A 22678-nucleotide genomic window follows, 5' to 3' on the forward strand; every position below is an offset into this window, starting at 1 on the left:
TGATGGGAAGTCTCGGATCTCCTCTGCGTTCTACCTCCCGGCTTTGCATAGAATGTGAATGCAGGTGCCAGACTGCTCATAAATCTCCATGTAGGGGTATGGGCTTTCTAACAGCAATTTATTTTAATTATGTTTGACATAAAAAGACCACCTACAGATGAGACAATACAGCTGTAAGATTCCCCAGGTTACTATTGGGAATACTTCATAACTGAAGTATGTTCTCCCTTAGGAGTGTTACTACCATTTGATTTAATTTTTAATTTTTACATTTTAATCAAAAATAGATCAAACGGAAGAGGCGTCCCCGGGGAGACATACATTCTGATTTAAAGCAGTGTATACTTCTTTTAAATTGGAGGAGCTGCCATTTATGCATAACTCAGCAATGACACCGTGCGTTGGAAACACAGATCACGTCGCCTTACTGATAGAATTCCCCTAATAACATAATGATCAGTTGTCAAACAATCACTCCGCGCTCCATCCGTGAGTAATTTCGCTGCCTGGCTCCTTTGTATGCGGGAAGGAGTCGGCTAAAGGGAAAATGTCACTTTGTTTAAGTTTTTATTTGCATGAAGACTGACCTGTCGTCCTCATGTAGTGCGGGCGGGCGTTTCAGGAGCTAAACCTACCCGATTTATATAAAAAAAAAAAAAAAACACAAATAACTAGAAGAAAAAAAAAGTGTGTCCTTCTTCAGGTTTCTGATGGTCTTTGTAATTTAGTTCCATTTATCTTAAAAAAAAAAAAAGTGGCAATCTGCACCATAAAGCCTTGAGCACAGACCCGACCAAAAGTCTACTGCCCTATACATAGGTCCCTATGGTGTTCTCAGTCAAGGTTATCAGGCCAATGGTTAGACCAGGACGTATGGCCATAGTGCGAACGCAGAAAACAGACTGGTGCGGGGATGCTGGTGGTGCAGTTTTTTTTTTTGAACATCTGCCAGGATCCTACACATGGCGCTGGTCTATTACTGCGCACCAGCCCGGCATGTAGCACTGGGGACAGGCCCTCCAACCCCCAGTGTGATGAAACTCCCTTCTCTCTGTAAGGGACCATTTACACAGACAGATTATCTGCCAAAGATTTGAAGCCAAAGCCAGAAATGGATGTCAAAAGAGGAGAAATCTCAGTCTTTCCTTTATGACCTGACCTCTGTCTCTAGTCTGTTCCTGGCTTTGGCTTCAAATCTTTCTGTGTAAATGGACCCTAACACAGCTTTATTAGAATCAATTAGTGTGTGTGTGTGTGTGTGTGTGGGAAATCGGCACACTGAGGAACGATCCCCAGTGCTCCGGGGCAGGTGTTCGGGGTATAGACTGGCACCATGTGCTGGAACTGGGCTGTGCCACCAGCATCCCTGCACTGATCCGTTAATGTAAAACAAAACACAAAAGTGATGTACATGGTGTTACATTCGCATTAAGGGCCCATAGAAAAGTGACAGTGATCAACTAAGGGGCAGAAAAACACCCAATTGCATGTTTTGGACTGCAGCAAAATTTATTGCTAACGCCCATACATCTTCCTGTATAAAAAAAAGTGATGGCTGGAGAGCGGGATGCCAGATCACACAGCAGCGCAAAAGGTAGGTATACACTGCTTGTGGGATCTGGAAACTGACAGCACAAATATATGCATATCCGTGCTGTCACTTTCCATAGCCGCACAAAGAATACGATATTGTTTGTGTGGCTAGCTGCTTGATTAATTGCGCCCCCCTCCCCCAGTGTCCTCCCGCCTTTCTCAAGCAGTGAAAGCTTATTACAGCCAAAAGGTCACGCATCTGATGTGATATTACATTTGGAATCTTTTGGAAGGGCCGTCTTCTCCTTTGTTTTGGATTTATGACCTTCCGAGACCCGGTTTGGCGAGACGTGCACCCACCTGCAACAATATTACTCCTCATCTGTGCTGCTGGGCTTTTTGCTTTTTCTAAAGGGGAACGCAAAAACAAGCCAGGAGGGTACTGGGGGGGGGGGGGGGGTGGGGGGGTGAACAGGTAAACATGTTTATTATCTTCTATATACCTTTCATCAGCCGCAGGCCGCACTTCCCTATTACAGGGAGGGATGCACGGTTGGACAGGCGAGGTTTTTAAAACATGTTAAAAAACAATGATCCAATGATGATCAGCTGTTGCCTTCATAACTTGGGGAGATATCCGCCCGATTCTGCAAATAATCACCCCATGTAATAGGGCCCTTTGGCTGGGTTTGCATTTGTCTGATATGGATGTATTTTTATTACTATATTATAGCCGCAAGCCCCGTCCCAAGTCTGATAACCTGGTCAGGCTGGGACTTGCAGCCATAATATGGATGTAAAAGTAAGTTAATGTTAGGCAAGGTCGGTTTCTCCCTCCAAGAGCAAAAGGGTCAGGCTGTGAAAATCTATCATGCTCGACCGTCTTATCCTCTGACATAGTCAGTGGAGAGTTTGGAGGTCCCCCATATACCTTATGGCGTCAGCCAGTGGTGGGTTTGGCCAACTTTAGTAAAGTGTATGGACACCTTTAAGTTGCCTAAATGAAAATAGAAAATTATGTAGAACAAAGTTATTCTAAATCTCTAAACCCCAAAATGAAAATGCTGCCATCTTTGAGACAATAGTTATGGATAGCAGAGTTGACAGCAAAACAATAGCCACATCAAAGTAGAAAATAAAGGCCGTTTTATTAAACCCTAATGATTCAATATCATTTGACGTTATTCAAAGAATCTAAAAGTCCCTCATTCAGTAAAACAAAGTGTACAAACTACAAATCTTTTACATAACAATTATGCTAAACTAAAAAAATAAAACAAAACATCTATTGACCATTGTTTTACACCAACAGCCACCAAGTCAGGGGCCACCACCGTATACAACAGTAAACACTGGACTTCTCTGTAGATCCTCCTTTAGCACACAGGTTTTACCTCAATATAAAGTACATTCAAGTGAAGTATATAAACTACAGAGAAGATGCAGCTAAAAAACAATAGGCAGAAAGGTTAATAGTTAAAAATACATTATAAAAAACAGCTTAGTGGTTCTTATGTTTTGCATAGACAATGGGAAAGAAGAAACCACATAAGGCTCCGCTTACACCTCGTTGTGTGTCCGGAGGCTCAGGAGGCTAGTCATAGGGCGCCATGCCTGCTATCCAGCGCCTTACATTGAAAATTATGTAATAGAGAATATATACATACATACATACATACACATATATAATATCTCAAGTATAGTAGCAACCAATCACAGCTCAGCTTTCACATCTCATGTGAAAGCTGTAATTTGTTACAGGCTATTGGCCTGTCTGTCCTCAGTCTTTTTTTTTTTTCCCCCTACTTTAATTTCCCTTTTTTAATACAGAAATCCCTGAGCTATCCTCTTCATGCGACGGCATATTCCTATCTGGACATTCATAGTTTATCCATGGGAAATGCAATTAATATCTGTCAGCGAGATCTCCCTATCCACTATGGCCTGCTTGTGCAGTTCACATAATTCCTATTGACTTTAAAGAGACTGTGTTAGTAGGTTTATGGTGTCCTATCTCAGGATAGCATAAACTAGTAATAGAGAAGCTGAACAGAATGATGTATCACTTACAATGTTCTGTGCAGCTGATGCAGACATATCCTACTGAATAACATGGACAATAAGAAGTCCTCTCCATCATGTGCACGAGCCCAGTAGTCCTGAATATTCATGAGAAGCAGAAAACTCTGCCCACCAGCTGCTGATTGGCAGTTACCTATCCATACTGTGTATAGGCAGTCGACTGTCAATTAGCAGCTAGAGGGCAGGGGAAGGGGTGTGGCAAACTGTGTGTGGAACTGTAAAATACATAAATGTGTTCAAAAGGCCACATAAAATATACTACTGACAATAAGGAAAGGATCTGACTGATCTACCACGTTCCTCTGTAATAAGGCATTTCAAAATTTTGCAAAGTCTTCAAAAAAAAGTTTCAGCAAAACACACAGTTACGTTAGCAGCACACCGAGGGGTTAATGGACGGAAGCCATTATAACATTTATATAGGCTAATCACGTTCTGGCATTACAAGGGTTACTTCAGTCCAGGCTCTGGCAACCGATGCAATTATATATCACAGCCTGCTGTGACTTGTAGTACTACAATAGCTGGATCACCAAAGATTAGCTGCCACACAATAACCGTTTCCATTATTCACATGGAATAAACAATAGGACGACTTGGATGGAGATGCTGGGACATAGGGAGTCTCGCAAGGAGTTTCTACAGTTCAGGCACTGTATGAGCAGTCACTGCATGTCCTGTAAAGATAGGGACGAGTTAAAAAAATAAAATAAAAAATTCCTCCACCATGGAGAACGTCTCACAGCGGAGTGTCTTGCAGTAGTCAGGGTTAAAAATGTTATGTCCTCTCTTCTCCTGAAGATCTAGAGTCCCATTATGTGGTTGATGTGACCCTGGAAGGAAAATTAACGTTTATCAAACAATTATTTAGGCATACAAATATTTGATAATGTTAAAAATGTTTATATGAGGATGAAGGTAAGTTTCTTTAACCCCTTCAGGACCAAGCTAATTTTCGTTTTTTGCGTTTTTTCCTCCTCGGGTTTAAAAGGCCATAGCACTTGCATTTTTTCACCTACATACCCACATGAGCCCTTATTTTTTGTGCAACTAATTGTACTTTGCAATGAATTTTTGCATAAACTATATTGCAAACCCGAAAAAAATTATATGCACAGTGAAATTGAAAATAAAACGCAATATTTTTTATTTAGGGTGGTTGTGTGTTTACACCATGCGCCATATGGTAAAATTAACATGTTATATATGTTCCTCAGGTTGTTACGATTACAACGATATGTAACATGTATAACTTTTATATTATTTGATGGCTTATAAAAAATCAAAACCTTTCAAAAAAACTAAATTTTCTTTAAAATTGCTCTATTCCCATGCTTATAACGCCTTTGGTTTATGGGGCTGTGTGAGGTGTCATTTTTTGCGCCATGATGTGTACTTTCTATCGGTACCTTACTTGCATATATGCGACTTTTTGATCGCTTTTTATAACAATTTTTCTGGATTTGATGCGACCAAAAATGCGCAAATTTGCACTTTTGAGATTTTTTTTGTGTTTACGCCATTTACCGTGCGAGATCAGGAATGTGATAATTTTATATTTCAGGCGATTACGCACGCGGTGATAGCAAACATGTATGTATGTTTATTTAGTTTTATTTATAAAATGGGAAAAGGGGGGTGATTTGTACTCTTATGAGGGGAGGGGATTTTTTATTATTAAACACTTTTATGTTATTTATTTTTTACTAACAGTAATTAGAAGCTCCCTGGGGGGACTTCTATATACACAGCACTGATCTCTCATTGAGATCAATGCTGTGTATATAATAGAGCACCGATCCATCAGATCGGTGCTCTATTATAATGGTCTGCAGCAGACCATCTAAATGGATAGCTGAGCCGTGATCAGCGTCATTCCGACTCTGAGCCCGGCCGGCTCAGTACACCAGATCTCCCCTCCCGCGATCGCAGGGGGGAGATCCGGCCACTAGACACCAGGGACAGGGGGACACAAGACCTAATTCGCGGGCGCGGCTGATCAGCGGCACCCGCTAATAGCCGCGGTCCCGTGCTGCAGTAAGGGGTTAAACACAGGGGGAGATTTATCAAACACGGTGTAAAGTAAAACTGGCTCAGTTGCCCCTAGCAACCAATCAGATTCCACCTTTCATTTTCCAAAGAGTCTGTGAGGAATTTAAGGTGGAATCTGATTGGTTGCTAGGGGCAACTGAGCCAGTTTCACTTTACACCATGTTTGATAAATCTCCCCAACAACACGCACATTGTCCAGAATTCCTCACATTGTAAATGCCCAGGTAACATTTGAAACAGTTTTCTACACCAGACAGCCCCTTAAAATGTCTCCAGTATTGTGCACTTGACAATCGTGACTTAGCTTGTCAGACAACCCCTTTAACTTCTAGTGTCTATATAAAGTATGACCTTAAATGAGCTTTTATAAACTGTCTAACTTTATTGACTTTTTTTTTTAAATGGTTAATTTCTAAATGAAAGATTAAGCAACTTTCTGAAAAGTTTTCTTAAAAAATTCCTACCATCTTGCTGCTGTTCAGTCTGTGCAAGTCCTCCACCTAGCTGACTCCCCTGCTGCTTCTGACAAAGATTCATAACCAAACCACTACCGCTTTCCCTTTCTTCAGGGATGTAGAAACAGAGGGCGGAGAAGAGGTCATACTGTACATGGCTGATCAGAGTGTGGAGTTAGGAGAAAGCATCCAAGTAATATAAGGGCCCGTTCACACTACGGAATTGGCACTGAGATTCTGCCCGAGCAGGCAGGATTCTGCGCAGAGTCCGCGGGCGGAGGGTTCTGAGTGGAATCTCCATGCTGATTCTGTAGTGTGAACAGGCCCTTAGGGTGGACTAGATGGACCATCTATGTTTCTAAGTACATCAGATCACAAAAACTGTATTGAAATAAAGCATAGAGAAGGAGGAAAGCATACAAGGTCTCTGTCTTTTTTCAACCGTACTATGTAACTATGTTAGGGTGGGGAGCGATGATATATGCAAATTTTTGGACATATTTGGAGACCCAAAGAAATCATTGTGGAGGCTTAGCGTGAAAAGTCAGAAGTGAGACTATAGCCGCCATATTACCTGCTATCATCAGAGCCCTAATAATAATCACGTAATGTCCTCTGACAAGCTGGGATTACCGATACTGCCATGGTTTCCTGGTTGTACAAGACGTATAATGAATCCATTGTGGTTTTGCGTTTATTGCGTTTTGCAACACTTATCAGTATCCGACTCCATCATCTCACCGACCACCAAAGGGTCCTTTGTCTTTACAGGTACAATAAGGCTACCTGCGTTTCTCCTGTCAAATCCAGAATCCCCGATGCAGATGTGAACAGAGCCTTGGGCGTTCCATAATATACGTGTTTTTTTTCCCCCTTTTCGGTCAATGTCGCCATGAGGCTTTTTATTCTTTTTAATAAATTTGTCAAAATTGATTTTATAATTGACAGGAAGAATAGTGCTGTGTTGTATTTAATATTACGAGCTCCTCACCATAGTGATAGAAATGTGAAAGGTTGTCTCATCCCTTTCCCGACTCAAGCACTCAGTCAATCTACAATGTAAAGTTATTGTCACGGCGGCAGCAGGGGGTCCAGATCAGCGGAGCCCTCTGAAAAGCTGTGCTGCGCCATCGCCGTCTTTTATGAATTCTCAGTGTTTACCAGCCAGATGTCTCACTCGATATCAAACCTTTCATCCCGGGCCTCCCCGCTGATGCTGGAGCTCTTTCTTGATAGAGCAGCACAAGCAACATGATCCAGACACAAGAGTGACTTCCCCCAAGAGGAAGAGAGACGCGGGACAATAATCTGCCAGGTTCACGGATTCTCCGCTATTTAAATGTTACATTATACAGTTTTATAAGTGTAAATAAAAAACAAAAACAAACAAAACAAAACCGGAGCTATGGAAGAACAGCTGTGGGCCAACGGTGTATGGCTATTCTACAGATGGATCTGTTCTGAAGCAGACCCAAACGGACACTGACCGACTCCACTGACTTTAATAGGGTCCTGGTAAATTTTTGGTGGCAAGATGATAACTTCAAAGATTCCTCAAAAAGATAAAGGTTTTTTTTCCCCTTCAAATAAAAAAAAAAAAAAAAAAAAAGATATACTCACCTTATTTATTCCTTACTAATTCCATCTATGCTTCTAACCTTTGAGCTGCCTGTACTCACCTGCCTGCCGATCCCCCACGATACTAGTCCCCGCTGTCATTCTGTCTTGACATGAAGGAAATGCCGGCTCAGCCAATCACTAGTCGCACTGCTCACAGTCATCCTCCTCACAAAGGGATTGCCGGAGGAGACATTTCCTACTTGTGCAAATTGAACTGATAGGAGACCAGCACCAGCAGCACTGCTCCAGCAGGGGGACTGGCAGCAAGTGAGTACAGGTTTCTTTATTTTTAGCCTCCAGCTTGGCAAGTTTTACATTGAGAAACATCAGATTTGAAATATCCCTTTAGGCCATGTTCATACATATTAAGAGACCAGCCGTTCCGTGACCTGGCCTGGTCTCTGAAAAAATCATCCCGGCGGTACTGCAGGATGATCTTTATGGCCGCAGGATTCTGATGCAGGCACATACGTGCGTGCCCGCATCAGAACTTCCCACAGCACACTATGGAGCGAGTGGCCGTAGCTGCTCGCTCCATAGTGTGCACTGTCAGGGTTTTCTGTGTCCGCTATTCAATGAATAGCAGCCACAGAAAACTGACATGTCAGTTGTTTGCGACGCCGCTAGGGATCCCAGCTCGAGTGTATACTATGTGTATACGCTCTGGCTGGGATTCCCTAGGCAGCAATGGCCGTGGTTTTACGAAAATACAACGACCGTGGTTTTACGAAAATATACGTTGTGTAAACATAGCCTTAGGGTGTGTTCACACGTACAGGATCTGCAGCAGTTTTGAAGTTGCAGACTCAAAGCTAGTTTGGAGCTTCAAATCTGCGCCATCAAATCTGTTGCATATCTGTCGCAGGTCCTGTACGTGTGAACGAATTCTTAAAAGGTGTTTCCCCATCTGACAAAGTTGTCCCCTAAACACGGGATATGAGATAACTCTTGCGATCTTTGGAACAAGCACCTGTGACAATGGAGCTGTGGGTCATGTACATCACCACTCCATCCATTCTGTTCTCCCATGGAGAATGGTGTGACCGCACACACACACCATTCTTACAGGAGACCCCATTTTTTAGATTGTGGGAGGGGGAGATTACTGGAGCCCTGTGCAATCAGATGGCTATTCCCTAATCTGCAACTAGGGGATAACTATCAGATGGGAATACCCCTTTAAGAAAATATTTAAAAGTACACGTTTAACTTTTTTTTTGGGTAGTGATAGCTGTAAGGAAAGGTTCACACTACGGAACCCAAGCAGAGAATTTCCGACAGATTCAGTAGCTCGTACCTGTTCTCGGCCGTGTGCCTTTCCGCCCGTGCCATAGACACCATTCTATGGGCTGCCCGATTCCGCTCTCCACCGAAAGAATTGACATGTCAATTCTTCCAGCGGAAGAATTCTTCCAGGTACAAGCTACTGAATCCGCAGGAAATTCTCCGCTCGGGTTCCATAGTGTGAACCTACCCTTAGACGTTCAAACTGTAATACATTTGATCTACTTTGTAAGAAATTTTAAATAAAAATTTTAAATAGATACTAATAATAATTCCAAAGTAAAATAAAAAAAGGTAAATATATGAAAAGAAAAAAAAAAATCTAAATATATTTCATTCTTTAGTAAAATTTTGGTGATCCCACTGATTTTGATAGAAATTGGAATTTTTTTAGCATAAATTAATTTAGTTTTAAACTACGTTATTTTATCCCCAGACTTGAACAAGAACCGATGCAGAATTTCAAGCTCTAAATTTATATTGTAAAACCGTATATTTGCCTATGCAATGCGACTGGTGCATAAGGAAAAACCCCTCGCACGGCATACAATTCCAGCAGTCTATGAATGACTGAGTATATGGGAAGAGATAGTTTCAGGCCAGTGACTCTATATTGCGCGGACACACATCATACATGCCCAAATTAATTTCAACAAACAAGCGCTCTCAGCTCGGGTTATAGCAGACTGGCTTGTCAGACAAGATCAGTTATCACCTTCCTCTACCGCTATCCTAAACGCTCATCATGGCGGAGACTTCAGGCAATGAAAGTAATAGATGGAGAAGCATTATTGTTAGCTAAATAATGCATTCTCCAATCTTATTTATAAGATATGCAATCAATACTCGTACAGAGATAAAAATACACTCGGCCTGTCTCCCTGCACCAGAGTCATTATTTGTGTGTTCAATATTTATTTAGTCAAATCAACATAAAATGCTATTTTGTTATTTCAATGTACTTGGCTTCTTAAAATGCATTGAAAGCCGTTTCATTTGTAATTATATGTAAAGCCCGCCGCTCGCCCAAAGGAAAGTCTATCAATCTTCCTTTATTATTTACAGACCTTATTTCTCAAGGACGTAATTGTCGTTTTTATTAACTACATTTTATAGATCGGATACTGGGGAGAGGCTGAGAATTACAGAAATTCTTTGGATTTTCAAATATATATATATATATATATATATATAATTTAATGTATTTATATATATTAAATTTTTCAAATAATAAAATAAATAAATATAAATATATGCATGCGCACACACACATAGAATATATTTAACAATTCAAAACATATGCTCACCGATTCTCCTGCCATACATCTGGGGCAGGTTTGGAGGGACGCATTATGAGGATTTTGTGGAGGCTAAAAGAAAAAAAAAAAGAAATTAAATGTGTTATCAGTTGTTGAAGATGTTGGGCAGGTAAACTGATATAAAAGTAACATAGAATAAGTAGCTACTATACCAGACAGTGCTGCTGTACTCCACCATTAGGCACAAACCCATTTACAGGTTCTGTCATATTGGCCGCTACCTCTGCCTGCCAATACACCATCTCAAAGTTTTTCAGTAAATGGCCATTTGCATTCGCAAAACTTTCCAACCCTTGGCATGTACGCTTCTGCGAAAAGAAAAAGAGGAAAATATATTAAGCAGGTTTTCCAATAGAGTCAAATTAATGATACTGGTTGATTTTAAACAGGCTGTTTAAAGGGATTGTCTAGTGGTGGGAATAATATTAAATAATAATAAAAAAATTATATATAATTTATTTTCCTGCTGGAGCACCCCTTTAGAGGGGTTATCGTTTGCTCCTCGTTCCTTGCTTATTGTTGCTGCAGGGGGGCAGCCCAGGTGATCGCTAGATCGTCCGGGCAGCCCATAGCATATAGCAGCGTCTGCTGCCGACCCTCCTATTCCACGGAGCAACGGCCGATAATCGTTCAGTGGAATAGGGCCTTTATTCTTTCATTTTCATTGGAAATAAATTACTGCCAGGGGTGTCTGGCAGTCTCTCTCTCCTCTTCCCATTAAAAACACAAGCATGCCCCCCATCCATGCACGTGTATTGAGGAATCGGGGAGTAGCCGTCCCATGTTGAGTTACATTGTAACCAGACATCACTATAGTTATGTCTGTGTCATCCTATTTTAGGGGTAGGGAACCTTGGTTTTCCATCTGTTGCAAAACTACAACAACAAAGCTTTAGCTCTCCAGGCATGATGGGAGTTGTAGTTTTGCTACGGCTGGGGAGTCAAGGTTCTCTACCCCAGTCCCAATTGCTTGTTACAATTTAAAGTGTCACTGTCGTTAGATTTTTTTTGCAGAAATCAATAGTACAGGCGATTTTAAGAAACTTAGTAATTGGGTTTATTAGCTGAAAAATGCAATTTTATCATGGAAAAAGCATTTTGAAGCTCTCCCCCGTGTCTTAATTGTTCTTTATGGAGAGGGGAGGAGGGAGATGAGGCACCAAAAGAGGACAACAAAGTTAATTTACAGCTACATCACTGGCTATCTCCTCTGACAGTCAGCACTGACCTCTCTATACCGGCTTTCATGCAGCTCCCGCTGTGTAATGCTTTGTTCTCTGCTGGCGACTAATCTCCCTCCTCCCCACTCCCCTCTCCCTAGGTTACACAGGGCTCGACTGATGTAAAAGAGTCGAGATTTTTCCGATAATGAGCAGTGAATGAGAAAAAGGAGGGAGGGGGGCACCTGGGGAAAGTCTTTTTGAATGCAGATAATGACATATTTGCCTAATAAACCCCATTACAAAGTTTCTTAAAATCACCTGTACTATTGATTTCTGCAAAAAAATAAATAAAAATGAAATGACAGTGACACTTTAAAAACTTTTTTATATACCGAAAATCAGGTTCTCAAAAAATGGACTAAGAACACTGAGCCGTCTCCGCAGCCTGTCACACTGTACGAGACGTCCTCCATGCTCCTATATCCTGTTAATAATGATGTACGGGGCTGTCATGCATCACAGTCAAGGTGAATGGGTAGACTACTCCTTCATATATTTATCACATGTGGCCAACTAGGCGGAACTAATGTGAAACATATGAATAATACTTGATGCATTCGGAGGATTATCCGGAGAAGGCCTCTTCTTTTTGGACAGGTGACCCTTCTGCTTTGGATTAGACGTGAATCATTTAATCCACTGGTGGCTTACAGCTCCCACAGCAAGCACTAATGGACGGTACATTTGCACTTAGCAATGGAAAATGGTTTGAGATACCATCGACATTAATTCTGGTCTACTAAACTGCTGGGACCAGAGCGGGAACGTAGCCTTGCTTCCAAGACATTTTATTAAAGCGGAGAGCTCCTCTTCCTACTAGGGCGAAGACTTATAAAATGGGATTACAAGGCAAAGTGTGTGCAATTTAATGGCCGCTTCTGTATCCTGCACAAGGAAGTGTTAGCGGATTAAACGGTATAGTACACAAACACCAGAATGGACAGTGTCCCTCCGGCCATCTTTTCTACCCTTATATTCAATCTAATATAACCTATCGCTGCCTGTAACTGGCCCTTTAAATGTCTCTGGCAAAAAAAATACTTCTTTTTTAAAACTCTCAAGTCTTCAAGTACTTATCAGCTGCTGTATGTTCCACAGGAAGTGGTTTATTCTTCCCAATCTGACACCGTGCTCTCTGCTGCCACCTCTGTCCATGTGAGGAACTGTCCAGAGCAGTAGTAAATCTCCATAGAAAACCTCTCCTGTTGTCCAGACTAGAAGAAATACAACTTCCTGCAGGACATACATAGTAAATTACAAACAAAAAAAACCCAGTGAACAATCCCTTTAAACTCATCCCGTCAGTCAGACAGTAAAGTAGTAAAACCCCCAAAGAAAACCGCTACTGCTTTGCACAGTTCCTGTTACAGAGAGAGGTGGCAGCAGAGAGCACTGTGTCAGTCTGGAAAGAATACACCACTTCCTGCAAGACATTCAGCAGCTGATAAGTACTGGAAGATTTTTAAATAGAAGTAAACTACAAATCTGACACCAGTTGCTTTGAAAGGAAAAAAGAAATTGACAACTATAAGACGTAGTGTGAATGAAGTCACACCAGTGATCAGCAGATTGTCTGCTAAGGATTTGGCTCCAATGAGACCAGATCAGCTGTTATCCTGGAGGGAAACTGAGTATTTGCCTTCTTTTTATTAAAACAAACATGGCCACACATCTCTCCATGTAAGGGTGGGTTCACAATACGGAATTCTCGCGGCTAAACGCAGCGGAATTCCGGCGGCTGTCCGCGCGCCTTTCCGCCGGCTCCATAGACACCATTCTATGGGCCGGCTGATTCCGCATTCCGCCGAAAGAAGTGACACGTCACTTCTTTCGGCGGAATCAGCCGGCCCATAGAATGGTGTCTATGGAGCCAGCGGAAAGGCGCGCGGACAGCCGACGGAATTCTGCTGAGTTTATCTGCGAGAATTCCGTAGTGTGAACCCACCCTAATAGGGAATCAGCCACTGAAATCTGATAGAAGCAAAGGGCTGCACAAACAACCCAGAAATCATTCATGCGTCCCACATGATAGTTAATAGGTGCTTATTTAAAGACCCTATCTACAAGAAGGGTGTTCACTTACTGAATGTGTGGTATACAGGGGCAATAGCAAGCCTTTTTACCCTGTGGCCTGGATATCTGGGTGACCACCCCCTTCACATGCCACCAAGATGAAACCCCTGCATTGGCCAGTGCAATGATATGACCTAAATTTGCCTCTCTGGGGATGCCGCCCCTGTGGGTCACCGGCTGCAGGCCTGAAGAAAGAGGTTAGGTTTAGCCATCGGGCATTATTGTAATATGTGGGCACATGGAGCACTAGTAAGGTATGGGGGCACTAATACCGCATGGAGGCACAGGAGGTATAATTATACTATGCGGCAATTATCACTGTATGAAGACACGGGGGGATTATTATACAGTGTTTTGCCAAAAATAAGATTGTGCCTTATATTAATTTTTCCTCCCACAGTGATTTTGTATTTCATTGAATTTAAACAGAATGGAGGCCATCGACAATTGTTTTCTGTGCGAGTCTCCTTCACCAAACAGAGTTAACAACGCCTGATTTAGACACATAGGGGGAGATTTATCAAACATGGTGTAAAGTAAAACTGGCTCAGTTGCCCCTAGCAACCAATCAGATTCCATCTTTCATTTTCCAAAGAGTCTGTGAGGAATGAAAGGTGGAATCTGATTGGTTGCTAGGGGCAACTGAGCCTGTTTCACTTTACACCATGTTTGATAAATCTCCCCCATTGTTTTGCTAGAAAACATTGTATCCTGGTATCATGTGAAAGTTTCTGTAAGATACACCACCTACATGAACACTGTACAGACCAGGTCGCCCATGCGAGGTAGTGGTATTCCCTAATGGCAGTGGTCTCTTCTTGCAGGGGAATGCTCAAGTCACACTGCAAAAGAGGGTCAGAAATGGATTGGAGGAAAATGATTAGAGTTCATGGTGCTTGCTTGGCCTCCTAACTGCCCAGGTTCCAATCCGATCCAATAGATGGAAAAACAAGTCCGATCCATGGAGGCCGCCCCTAATTCTTATAGGGGTTAAAGGAGAAGTACCACCAAATTGAAAAAAGTCAGACAGGCAGGGTGCAGGAAAATAATAGGGTCCTGTCCTGTTCACATCCGACGGAGTCCTGCAGCTCTTCTAGCTGCAACGCCATGTCTCCAGCTGAGTGATTGCCCGCACAGCCAATCAGTGACTGGGGCGGGACATGAGGCTGTGATATTGCAGCTGGAAGAGCCAGGTACATGAGGTACCCGGATTCCAGCCATAGATGATATCCGGCGGCTGCCAACAGGATCTGGGAGTGGTGCAACGGAGGCACGGAGATGGGTGCATTTACTTGATTATTTAAATGGGGGCTGCCACAACCCCCAAGCCCTCCCCCGCTTAAAAAAAAAAAGTCCCTCCCCTGTGACACGCTTAAGGCTTTTTCTTTTTATTTTTTAAACTGATGGATATTATTTAAAGGATCTGCTGCTGACATCTTGGTGCCGGACATTACAGCACTTTTAGAGGCCTTGTGGAGACCGGAGCAGTTTTGGGGGTACTAGTGGGACCTAGTTGTTATGGCTGAAGAGGTCAGACTAAACTTTTGTGACTTCCACCAACCATTTTCTCTTGAAGTTGTTTAAGTACAGAACAATGGATGGAACGGACGGGTTCCATCTTCCTAATTCAGAGAAGAAATCCTGGTTTTACACCATCCTGGGTGATTCCATCTCATCCAAAAGCCACTTTTTACAATTATCTTGAATTTCATCTCTTTGATTTGTTACTTGTAAGAAGAGGAAACACACATTGTTATGCTGATCAGTTCCGCAACCAAGGAAACCGATGAGATGAACAGCACTCGGCAGGTCGGCATTTGTTTTACAAAAACCTCAAATCAGCATTTCAATATATCTACTGCATATGCAGCCTGGCCTCATCCACGTCTCACAGTATAGCTAAGAACAGGAAGAGAGTAACAAAGGGAATCTGTCAGCTCTAGATCATACTCAAGTGTCAAATAGGCGTTGCCCAGCAGCATGCCTGCCTCCTCCCTCCCCCACCCTAAATGATAGATGAGCCTTGAACGTCAATCAGACAAGGCAGGGATGGGTGGGGGAGAGAGGGCAGCTTTCCTTTACAAGTAACCCTTCAAAAAATGTTCCATGTGATGATACACTCCTTTCCTACAAACACCTATAGCGTTTATAGCACGAATGGGGAACCTGCTGCTATTTAACCATTGCAAAAGTACAATTTCAATTAGGCATAGATAGTCAAACTGGCTCTGTAGACAGATCCCTAAATTTAAAGGATAAAATTTGTTACAGGTGTGTAATGGAATAAAATGTCTGATGTCCCCTCAGTAATGGCACCACCCTTGTTTGTAGGCTGTGTCTAGTATTGCAGCTTAAATTAACTTACCTGCAATACCGGGCATAACCACTAGGCAGACACTGCGCTCCTTCTGGAATAAGGATGGTGACACCGACCCTTTCCCTAATCTAAATCTTTTTACCAGAGATAGAGAAAGTGGGGAAAAAGTCAGATCCTGGAGATTCTGGGAAGTCCCAGAGGCGACAACTGGTATCAGAAACTTATACAGATCTAAAATCTGTCAACTCATCTTCCAGTACTTATCAGCTGCTGTATGCTCTACAGGAAGTGGTGTATTCTTTCCAGTCTGACAGTGCTCTCTGCTGCCACCTCTGTCCATGTCAGAAACTGTCCTGAGCAGGAGAGGTTTTCCATGGGGATTTTCTACTGATCTGGACAGAAGTGACAGCAGAGATCACTGTGTCAGACTGGAAAGAATACACCACTTCCTGCAGGAAGATCTGAATAACTCCCTGCCATCAGTAGATTTGAAAACAATCTGGTGAGATATGGTGAGATTTGTCATGTCCCCTCCCTAACTCCAAAAAATCTTCAAAAACTTTGATCCAAGCCTCTTCACAATCAGATAACAAGTTCTAAATATATATATATATATATATATATATATATTAGTATCTATTTTACACCAAGCAGAATATCTGTGTGTGAATATGCTAAAGTGTCTCACATGATGAACTTTGAGCCTGACAACTAAGCAATAAGAATTCTTATCCTATACTATAAATGGAGAAAAAAAATATAATAATCTCAGGAGTTTTGAGATGTAACACTTAGCAGCATGTTACTAAGGAGGGAAACACACTGACAAGGCACTAAAAGATGTGCAATGTTCTGACAGAAAATAAAAGCTAGGAAAAAAAAGAAGTAATAAACATATGTACAGGGTAAGTCACAAGCACCTCAGATCAATCGACACGTTCATATGGTAAGGATTTACACAGATAGCATTTCCCTAAATATAGCTAGTATTATGCAGCTCCTAAATATAGCTGCATTGTGCAGCTCCAGTTTTCAGTCCATGGCCGTTTCCTGGTCTGTGACGTGGCTTAAAACGTGACATCTGAGGAACCTTTATCCATTCAGCGCCAAAGTTGGACCGCACTAGAGCAGCTGAATAGCTGAGCAGGCTCGACACGTCATGTCTCAAGTCCCTCCTCCCCACCCTCTTCATCATTAGGAATGCCCCTTGAACATTTTCTCCTGTCTGAACACTACACAGGTGCCTTAATGATCCAGCCCATGTGCCGTGCTGACACAGGTGATGAATAGCAGAAAATCTGCCTGGAGCATTCCTAATGATGAGGAGGACAGGGAGGAGGGACAGAGAGGTTGTGCAAGTCTAATGCATACACAATCTAGGCCACGGCCGTTTGACACAGGGCTGCAAGTTTAAAAGTTGTTTTTTAAGACAATAACTGCATCACCTGCCGAACAGACCCCAGGACAGATCTTGGATTAAAAGCAGCTATCCGAAGGTACAAGAGGTTTGGGGGGTCAGATTGTGGGTACAGAGATGCTTTAAGCTTTATGAATAGCAAAGCTATAAATTCACTGCAGTGTTCCTATTACCCCACAGGCTTAACCTGACTCATAGGAAAACTGCTCCATGTGTGAACCCCCAGCTTCTAGAATATCAAAAGAACCTACAGAAAAAAAAAAAAAAACAAGAAGAAGCCCCACAGAGTACAAAAACTTCAGGCAGGCTGATGGGGGCAGGAAAATCAGTGAACTCACCAGTCCTTGGGCCTCTGATGTGCGGCTCCTGGGTCCTGTTCCCATCACCCAGTGACTTTCAGCTCCGCTAGGTCCAATGTCACATCCCCAGCTGAGTGATTACCCACACAGCCAATCAGTGACTGGGGCGGGATACTGCCCTAGTCACTGACTGGCTGAACGGGCAATCATTCAGCTGGGGATGTGACGTTTCAGATGGGAAAGCCAGGTACGTAAAGTACCCGGTTTCCAGCTGAAGAAGATAGCCGGCTGATGTGAACAGGATCCAGGAGCGGCGCATTGGAGGCACAGGGACGGGCAAGTTTAGCTGATTATTTTTTCCTTGCCCCCCACCAGCTGCAGGTTTTGTACCTCCGTGGGACTTCTCCTTTTAAACAGACAGTCAAAGCTGGGGATTTTTTTGTACCACATAGCAGGGTCCATTCACTTGCCAAACTGCAGACACTGTTAGACAACAGTTAGGACAAGGAGACACATGGCACCTTTCATATATCCAGCTGTGCTTCCAGAATGTAGAAAAATGCTTTTATTCTCCTTTGTTCAGCTCCTGAATTGCAGAGGGTTGGAACACCTTCTGGCTCCCCCTTCCATCCCTGCTTAGGACTTCTAGCTGACTGTCAATAAAGCAAGAAGGTAAAAGTGATGGGAGAGGGGGCGAGGAGGTATCCCTGCTGGCAACTTTCAGAGACTTAGGAAAGCCTCTTTGACACTTTTGCACTGAAAAATAGAGTCAGATTTGTTTATTATGGAAGCACAGCTAGATATATGAAAAGTACCATGTGTCTCCTTGTCCTAACAGCGTCAGCGGTTAGGAACATGAATTACAGCTAACAGTTGATTAGCATACGGCACGGAAGGGAATAAAAGGCGGAGGCAATGGCAAACAAGCAGTTAATGTGGTAGAAAACGCTGCAGTATGCTTCAGAACGTTATTATCATAGCTTGAAACCCTAAATCCTCATAGAATGGTTCCCTTTAAAAGCTTGCGGCTCCTACCATTGATTTCAATAGGATTCGTTATTCAAGTATTGAAAAATGCTCAACTCGAATTACAAGCACTCAAGCTTTTTAGTGCTCGCTCAACACTAATACTCATAAGTAAGGGGTAGCATTAAAAGGGAAGTTCCATGAATGTTCCATGCCTTTGTAGCACCATTCCCGGGTCTCGCTGATTGTTTCCAGCTGTAATTTTCAGCTGAAATCCAGGTTTATCATGTACGCGGCTCTTCCAGCTGCAATGTCACATCCCAGCTGAGCGATTGCCCGTTCAGCCAGTCAGTAACTGGAGCAGTTTCCCATCCCAGTCACTGATTGGCCTGCTCAGCCAATCAGTGGCTGGGATGGGATACCGCCCCACCCACCGACTGGCTGAGCAGCCAATCACTCAGCTGGTCTGTGACATTGCAGCTGGAAGAGCTGTAGAAGGCCGGTGGCTGTCAGCTGGACCCAGGAACAGTGGTACAGGGCATAAGAATAGATAAAGTATACTTTGTTTATTATGTCCCCCCTGCCTTTCAGCTTTTTTTTTTTTTTTATAAGATTTTTTTTTCAGGAGACTTCTCCTTTAAGGATTATGCTTATACTTTAGACAGCTGTAGGGGAAGGTGACGGGACTGTCACCTGAACTGTTGACAGGCAAACTGTCTCTTAATGTATACAAAAATATGAGATAACATACATTGAGCGGGTGGTCCATTACTGTGTCCATACATTGCCGTTTCCTCATGTTCACCACATTGAGATCAACAACCATGTCTTCACACATCTCCATGTCTGACTTCAGTGGGACCCTAAGAAGAAGAAGAAAAAGAACACAATTACAGTCTAGACACGGCAACGCTCAGTAACGTCCATTCTTCTTTGTACAGAATAGCACAGTGTCTCTTTTATCTACACGGCCGGAAAATGTTCAGCTGGGGGAACAGCTGGGAAAAGAGTTTCTGGGAAAAGACCCTTTTAGTGACCAGCAGAAGTCATATTACCCGGGTGTCAGGGGAGGATGAGTTATAGGGGGTCATCTGCCGTCCTGAAATGGAACGCTCCCTGGAACTAAGGTGGAAATGTCAGACGTGTTCCCTATAAATTCCCGGATCAAATCTTGAAGCTTGGTGTTATGACAAGTCACGGTGTACTCTGTATTACTCAGATACGCCTTACCTTTGCCTCACTTTTACTGATAAAGCTTTACATGTCACTTGCAGGTTATATAACTTTTTTCTTACTTCCTGAAGATTGAAAAAAAAAAAAAAAATCTTTTCTATAGGTTTTCTACCTCTCTCTTATCACATCCAGCCTGACACAGGGTTTTAGGAGCCCTGATGGAAATTCTGGGGGCCAATGGAACTTTTTTGTTTTCTTTTTAAAGAACAAAGACTAACTTTATATTATGTTTATTGTTTTATATCACAAAGAAATTTGGGGGTTAAAAGCACCAAGCATGAATGGTCATTAACCTACAAGTGACTGTGTAACAGGGCGCAGGGTAACACTGTCGATGGGACCCCCCCTCAGAGAGTCCGTCCAGCGCATCAAAATGGAGTCGTGCAAAAATGGACACCATAGAGATCCTTCTGGCGTCCAATTATTCAGTATGAATTGATTGAACAAAAAAGTTACTGTCCACAGTTTTTTTTTTTTCTTGCCTCAGATCCTAAAAAATAAACGGAATTTGCAACAAAGTTCCTCGAACGGAGTGTGATCCCAGCTATCTGGCTAAATGAGACACCATGGCAGAAACTTGATGATCCCCGTTTAAGTTAATGGGGTCTGGCATGTGTAACCCAGATTTTCTAGCTACATTGTCAATAAAAAAAAAAAACCAAAAAAAACAAAACAATGCATATGTGAACTCAGCCTAAGGTCACATTCACATGTTAGTATGTTTTCAAGGATGAAATTCGTGAATCACAAACTTCTATCTGCAATCCACAGAAAAAAAAACACGTATATCGTGCTCTGTATTTTCCAGATCTGCAAATTAAAGGTGTAGTTGTATAAAAAAAAAAAGGCATTTCCCATTGCAATGTGCACTCTCCATAGACTTCTATTGGAGTGTCCACACCGCAATTGCGAACTGCATTACAATCTGTCCTATCTTTTTTTTTTCTGTCGCAGATTGCGGATCCGCCAATTTAGCGGATTGATGAATAGCACCATGGAAATCAATGGGTTACAAGGGCTTCAGTATTTTTTACTGATGTGTGAATAAGGCCTTAGGGTGGTATTACACGGAACGATTATCGTTCGAGAAATCGTTAAATCGTTCGGATTTGAACGATAATCATTTCGTGTAATAGCAGGCAACGATTAAACAACCAACGAGAAATCGTTGATCGTTTAATAGGATCCGGACCTATTTTTATCGTTTGATCGTTCGCACATCGTTCGGTGGAATAAGAATTCACAGCTGAAACGTACGCAATAGCGACGACTAAACGACCGCAAGAACGATCATAGTTTCGTGTACTTGGGCGAACGATTTCGGGTCGTTTGCCTTAGCGGTCGTTTAAGATCGTTTATCGTCGGAAAATTGCTTGGTGTAATAGTACCCTTAGGAATAATATCAGTCAAGTCTCATTTTATTAGTGTGGACTGCAACTTTTTTTCCACAAAGTTTCCTGTACGGCCGTCGTTTTTTATTTTTTTTTTTGGGGGGGGGGGGGGGCTCCCCTCGCTCCCCTCCCCCTTCCACAACAGGTCTTCCAATTACACTTAAAATTCCAACAGCTAACCTGTGGGAAATTACAGGACGAGCCTGAACAGCTTGCTTGGAAGTCAACAAGTCTGTGGGTTAAAGTGTGAGATGTTGATGCTTCTGTAACTAGATTATGTATACACTCTCATAGTATATACTATATCCAATTAGGAGGATACACAACTCCTGCTAGAGATAGATAGGAGATAGATAGATAGGAGATAGATAGATAGGAGATAGATAGATAGGAGATAGATAGATAGGAGATAGATAGATAGGAGATAGATAGATAGGAGATAGATAGATAGGAGATAGATAGATAGGAGATAGATAGATAGATAGATAGATAGATAGGAGATAGATAGATAGATAGATAGGAGATAGATAGATAGGAGATAGTTAGATAGGAGATAGTTAGATAGACATATATAGATAATAGATAGATATATAGATAGATATATAGATAATAGATAGATATATAGATATATAGATAGATATATAGATAATAGATATACAGTCACTAGCCACTGTAGCAGCCATAGTACCCCCCAAGCAGTAGATTACTGGCCCTGGCTGTCTCCTGCAGTATTACTGGATGGGCTGGCTAGTATCAGAATGAAGAGTAACTTTTTCTATACAAGTGACTGCTGGGTGATGAACCCACTGGAGCTCTGGGACACAGTGACCGTGGGAATCCTGGACTTGTGGAGTTTTCTTGCTCTGGACCACACACAGACTAGTCATACAGTTCTAGAATCCCCTCTAGCTGGGGTACTACAACTCCTATCATGCCCCTTGAAGTCACAAGCGAATCCCCTTTAAGCCCACCAGGGAGCCGTGCTCAGATCCTCCTTATAAGGAAGCGTGCAGACCGCTGCCGCCCCCCGTGTACCCGGCGCTGTACCCGGACACGGGTGGGCTCCTCGGGATGCCACTTACCCTGCTGTACACGGCCTGAGAGGACACCGGGGATCAGCCGATCAGTGTGCGCTGTGAGATCAACCGCCCGCCCATACACCGAGCACACAACAGAGCGTGCAGAGTGTTACACTGTATCCTCCGGCCCTCCCCGCAGCCAATCAGCGAGCGCCGTTCGAATACAGTGACGTCATCCACCAATGCCAAATGGAACCAGGGAAGCGAGAGAGAGAGAGAGAGAGAGAGAGAGAGAGCGAGCGAGCGGCGGCATTAACCCCTCGTGCTCCGGCTCTCAGGCGGTACAGCGCTGTGCAGACCGTGCGGCAGTATGCCGTATCATTATTATGGTGGGC

General features: G+C 42.7%; 1 protein-coding gene across 2 annotated transcripts; it reads right to left on the minus strand.

Moving 5' to 3' along the window:
• Nucleotides 1-2062: 2062 nt before the first annotated feature.
• Nucleotides 2063-22431, minus strand: C8H10orf143 (chromosome 8 C10orf143 homolog). Of its 2 annotated transcripts, none has more exons than XM_069978936.1 (5): nt 22347-22431; nt 19392-19503; nt 10498-10653; nt 10334-10396; nt 2063-4448 (listed from the first exon to the last, which is right to left on the minus strand). In XM_069978936.1, exons 2-5 carry the CDS (start codon nt 19482-19484, stop codon nt 4419-4421), a joined length of 342 nt encoding a protein of 113 aa, XP_069835037.1. In that variant the 5' UTR covers nt 19485-19503; nt 22347-22431; the 3' UTR covers nt 2063-4418. The 2 variants fall into 2 exon arrangements, with proteins under 2 accessions (XP_069835037.1, XP_069835038.1); XM_069978937.1 differs by lacking the exon at nt 22347-22431 and adding an exon at nt 19696-19805.
• Between the last annotated feature and the right edge of the window lie 247 nt (nt 22432-22678).

The sequence above is a fragment of the Dendropsophus ebraccatus genome, chromosome 8, assembly GCF_027789765.1.
Source record: "Dendropsophus ebraccatus isolate aDenEbr1 chromosome 8, aDenEbr1.pat, whole genome shotgun sequence".
Lineage (NCBI taxonomy): Eukaryota > Metazoa > Chordata > Amphibia > Anura > Hylidae > Dendropsophus > Dendropsophus ebraccatus.